General features: G+C 39.5%; 1 protein-coding gene across 1 annotated transcript in view; it reads right to left on the bottom strand.

The window, feature by feature from the left end:
- The window catches only part of Trpm6 (transient receptor potential cation channel subfamily M member 6), a 152474-nt gene that overhangs the window by 96796 nt on the left and 50508 nt on the right, over positions 1–5170 (bottom strand). Inside the window, exons 10-11 of the mRNA XM_021151275.2 lie at positions 3674–3746; positions 3458–3558 (exon numbers count right to left, since the gene is read on the bottom strand). Of these exons, the coding sequence (XP_021006934.1) occupies positions 3458–3558; positions 3674–3746 (174 nt within the window). The remainder of the gene's footprint in view (positions 1–3457; positions 3559–3673; positions 3747–5170) is intronic.

Genomic DNA, 5170 nt, shown 5'->3' with positions numbered 1-5170 from the left:
GGGAAGTGGGGGGGGGGTATGGGGGACTTTTGGGATAGCATTGGAAATGTAATTGAGGAAAATACATAATAAAAAATATTAAAAATTAAAAAAAAGAACAGCAACAACACATACTCTATTGAATTACAATGCAGAACTTAGAAGGCCATGAGGACAGAGTTCAACTTTAGCCTTAGACAGTCTAAGCACCCTTTTCAAATTGTAATGGAGTTCAGGGTACACAAGGATTCTGTAAGTATGATGAGTTGATGACTTAAGAAAAGGCTCACCCTTTACCACAAGCAGAGAGGCTTGCACCCTCTAGCTGGCTCAGAGATTTCTTTCCTAGCATCATCACTAATGGAATAGAAGACATGAATGTGCTCACACTGAGAGGAGTCCCCCAGCAAACAGCATCAGATGACCTTTTTCTGAAGTTCAAACTCACAGGGCAAAAAACATCTCCCTGTCTGTCTTCACCCTTAAGTAAAATGTTAATGCAAATGGATCAAAAAGCTAGTTGGAACCAAATAATTCAGGAGGAATGGCTCAAAAGGACTATTAGGAATAGTTTCAGATAGGAAAAAAAAAATAAGATTTATTCCTGGTGCCATTGAACACAGAGGGAAGAGTGCCCACTCAGCAATCAAATGTACTCTTAGGAATTCCTAGACTAACCCTGTGCTACCAGAAAAGAAAGGCTTCACTGAGTCTGAGAAATTGAGAAAACCTAGAAAACACAAACACAAGAAATGCAAGAGGCACAATGAGCAGTCATCAATGGAATACTCAGAAAACAGGAATCTAGGAAATTCTAGGAATCTAGGGGAAACAGAGGAACAGACCCATGGAAGCAGGTTCAAAATAATGTACATAATGAAGCTGTAGGTGTTCTGAATGGGAATGGCCCCCACAGCCTCATATAACAGAATGGTTGGTCTGTAGTTGGTGGAACTGTTTGAGAAGGACTAAGAGGTGTGGCCTTGTTAGATAAGGTGTGTTACTAGGGGCAAGCTCTGAGGTCCAAAAGACTTGCACTGTTCCCATGTGCCTCTCTGCCTCCTGCTTCTGGTTTTGATATATGTGCTCTCAACTGTTCTTTCTACCATGCTTTTATTCCACTCTCATAGACTCTGACACTCTGAAACCTTAAGTTTAATTAATGCTTGCTTTTATAAGTTGCCTTGTTCATAAAGTTTTATCACAGCAATAGAAAAGGAGCCAATACAAGACCTAACATACAGCATTGTGAAAGTTCAGAGCCTTGGAGAAAGTACATCTTTTAAAACTTGTAAGGAAGGAAAAATGGCCACAAAGGATCTAAAGACAGAATTATGCTCATTTGTCAACTCCAGTGCTGGGCACTCAAAATCCTACAGGGGAAAAAAAATAAGTAGTTCTAGAACAAGCAAAAGCATTTACCCTGAAAGCATAGCTCCCTGAGATGAATCCTTAGAACTTATGTTACAGTATAAGGGAAGAACTGACTCCACAAAACTATCCTCTCATCTCCACCTGGGTATCGTGGCATGTGCACACTTACACATACACAGACCCACACCACCACCACCACCAACTACCAACATCCCAATCTCTACCACCACCACCAAAATAATAATAATAATACGAATTTTAAAATATCTCTAGTTGTGAGTTAAAATATAGCCATATGTTAGGTCCTCTGAAGACTTATCTTCCATGCTCTTTCTTGGGAAGTTGCTAGTCCATGCCTCATTACCGAAGAGTAAAGCTAGAAAAGAAATCTTGAGAAATAGTAAACAAACAAGAAGATTCCATGCTGGTGAGGGAATCAGAATAACACAACCAAGCACCAAAACCAGAAGACATCTTTGGACACTACAGGGTGAACCACACAAGACAAAAAGGCCAAGAAGTGTCTAAGACCGGTGAATCAGAAAGTATTATGTGATAAAACTTAGAATTTAGAAAGTTAGAACTATCAAAAATGTCAAGTGTAAGGGCTCATTGTAACAGGAAATCATAATTTTTATAGTCTTCTAACCTTATTTGATATTTTAAACCATGTGCATGTGTTAGTTTGAATGAAACACAACTGAAGTATGTTACAACTTAAATTTTTAGTAAAATATTAATTGGCATTATCACTAATATTGACCTCATTTTCCTGCTTTTTGCTGGTTTCTGTAGAAAGTAGAAGATAGCACCATGCAGCAGGGTAACAATAGAAATGAGCTCAAGGGGATACCAGCTGCTCATGCCAACAAAAGGCTGCTGGATTTAATTGATTCCTTTAGGGGAATGATCTAAGATTTGGTGGTTGTCCACTAGTCATAACCAAAGTTTCAAACAGCATTCCTCTTACACACAAGCATCCTGGTCTTATACTTGGTGGACTAAGAAATGTTCAGCTCCATTCAAAATCTTCAGAGTATTATCTGTCCTTTCTTGCACAAATGAGGGAATGCTGGTGTTTAAGTATTGGAGAATGCATAAGTAGAAGAAACGCAGACCCACTCCAGCTGGCAGTGGTCAAGTTAAACTTTCATTTTACTCTTGAACAAACCATTGTTCAAATGACCAGCACTTCTACATGCAGAGCAGAGTCTGAGTCAAAAGTGAGCAGAAAAGGAATAGGCAATATGAAGACAAAGATGCCAAGTCTTGTCTCTCCATCTAGTCATCTATCAGAGAGTCGTAGGCTCTCAAGCAGAGTCAGTACTTTTAGCTAAAGTGTTTACAATTTATCCTGGACAACTGTTATCATAGCTCACATGTCAGCAGTGTGACAAGTAGCTGAATGGCCTTCACTCTCACGGGATGCTGACTTTGAGGTGACCCACAAATCTTTCCAAGGACAACTTGTAGAATAAAGTTTTTCCCTTGGCAATAATTATTCCCCTCATCTTTGTCACTTGCATAGTCAATTCAGACCACAACAGCTTTAATCTTGGTTTAGTTACAAGAGATTCCTGTAGGCATTTTAGCATTGTGATCTAGTCTGACCCTTTAGAACAACACTAATCACAGCGTGTAAATAAGGGTAAGTATAGAGACAGGAGACACACATGGTGTTTTCAGTGGATTAAGATGCTAAGGGCTGAGAATCTATTGGTTTTTAGTCTTCTTGTGGTAGCCTCTATATGTTTCACTATAAATACTACATTTATACATACATATATATATATATATATATATATATATGCCACTAAGACAATATTTCAGTTCTAAAAAATAAAAAGCAAAATCACATTCATTTAAAAACAAATTTAAAATCTTTCTAGCCTTTTGATCTTTTTAACTTTGTATTTCAACCTTCAAGAAGTCAGAGAAATTTTGTTTTCAGGGAAACAAACCATGGAAGAGCCATGCCTTTGCTTCCCTGGGTGCCTGGGCCTCAGAATGATAATTGATTCTCCTCCAATTTTGTCTTTATCCCTACCCCCAACAAACCAATATGCAAAATACTTTTTTTCAAGTAATGTCATTTTCATTATACCTTCCAATGTTGTCCATAAATTAGGATATGTTTCTTGGCAATGTCCATTCTATCCCAAGCCATTGCCAGATTTAATTGTTCTGATATTGATAAGCTTGTACCTAGGGGGAAGGAAAGGAATAATCTATTTTAAAATACCTAGATGGAAAGCACAGCAACTTCTAGAACATAAGACCAGGAGGAGAGGTGGAACTGCAGATCAACTAGGTCACTCACCCTTCAGCAGAGCTGTGAGGATGGCCAAATCAAGATCTTGGTGCTCCTCAGAATCAGCATCAAATATGGTGATCTGTGATAGGGAAAAATCAGAAAGGTACTCAGTTTAGAATCTACCTTAGAAATGCCTTCAAACAGAACCATCATTAAGCCGGGCAGTGGTGGCACACACCTTTAATCTCAGCACTTGGGAGGCAGAGGCAGGAGGATTTCTGAGTTCAAGGCCAGCCTGGTCTACAGAGTGAGTTCCAGGACAGCCAGGGCTACACAGAGAAACCCTGTCTTGAAAACAAAAACAAAAACAAAATAAAACAAAACAAAAGAGATCAGCATTTAAGGGCAGCACTTTAATCCTAGCACTTGGGAGGTAGAGATAGGCAGATTTCTGAGTTCGAGGCCAGCCTGGTCTACAGAGTGATTCCCAGGTTAGCCAGGGCTACACAGAGAAACCCTGTCTCAGAAAATAAATAAATAAATAAATAAATAAATAAATAAATAAATAAATAAATTTTAAAAAATCAGCATTTAAGCCACAGGAGAAAATATTCCTTGCTTGGCCATTTCAAAGCACCATGGTTCTATTTTACTTATAGAAGAAAAACTGTTTCAAAGAAGGTGACAAAAATTAGGAGCCTCTTAGGAAAAACAATAAACTTTTAAAATCCCATGTGGAGTGGAGCTTACTATGGGAGCCTCAGTGTTAACTCCCAATACAAATCAACTCATTCCTCCTGCAGAATGGCAAATAGGCGGGAGCCCTGGGCTCACTTAAACTTAGAGACTAAGACCTTTCCTTCATAGTGATTAGTGACGCCTCAAATATTCACCCTAACCTCAGTATGATGACCCTGGACCTCAGGGATGGCACAATGAACTGCAGTCTTCCCAATGTCCAAGTGCATAGGACATCCTAGTGTGTTAACGACTTTTAATATACATCAGCATGCGTGTTGTGAGATTTTCAGCAAGGTAGCGTGTTCTTGTGGTTCTTGTTTCTCCAGTCTCCCACTCCCTGCTCCTCATGCACCCCCTTTGTACCCTCCCCACAAATCGTTCTCCTCCCTATGTCCCACGTGTGTTCTCCTCCCCATGTTCCACGTGTGTTCTCCTCCCTATGTCCCACGTGTCCTCTTGTCCTTGCACACATTACCTTTAGCATTTATTCTTTTTTGGTCTCCTTTCTAGACTTTACCTACATTTGTACCTATTTACATACATACTACAGCTTTCCAAATGAAATTATATCTCATTTAATACAGGAAGCTACATTGACAGGGGGGAAAAAAGCCAGGAATGGCAAGTTATGTTCCCAAGTAGGACTAGATCTAATTAGCCCACCTTGGGGATGTATCTTTTTTTTTAAATATTTTTTATTACATATTTTCCTCAATTATTTTTCCAATGCTATCCCAAAAGTCCCCCCATACCCTCCCCCCGACTCCCCTACCCACCCATTCCCATTTTTTGGCCCTGGCGTTCCCCTGTACTGGGGCATAT

The sequence above is a fragment of the Mus caroli genome, chromosome 19 (genome assembly GCF_900094665.2).
Source record: "Mus caroli chromosome 19, CAROLI_EIJ_v1.1, whole genome shotgun sequence".
NCBI lineage: Eukaryota > Metazoa > Chordata > Mammalia > Rodentia > Muridae > Mus > Mus caroli.
The sequence above is the reverse complement of the archived record's forward strand: the minus strand, read 5'-3'. Positions and strand labels throughout refer to the sequence as shown.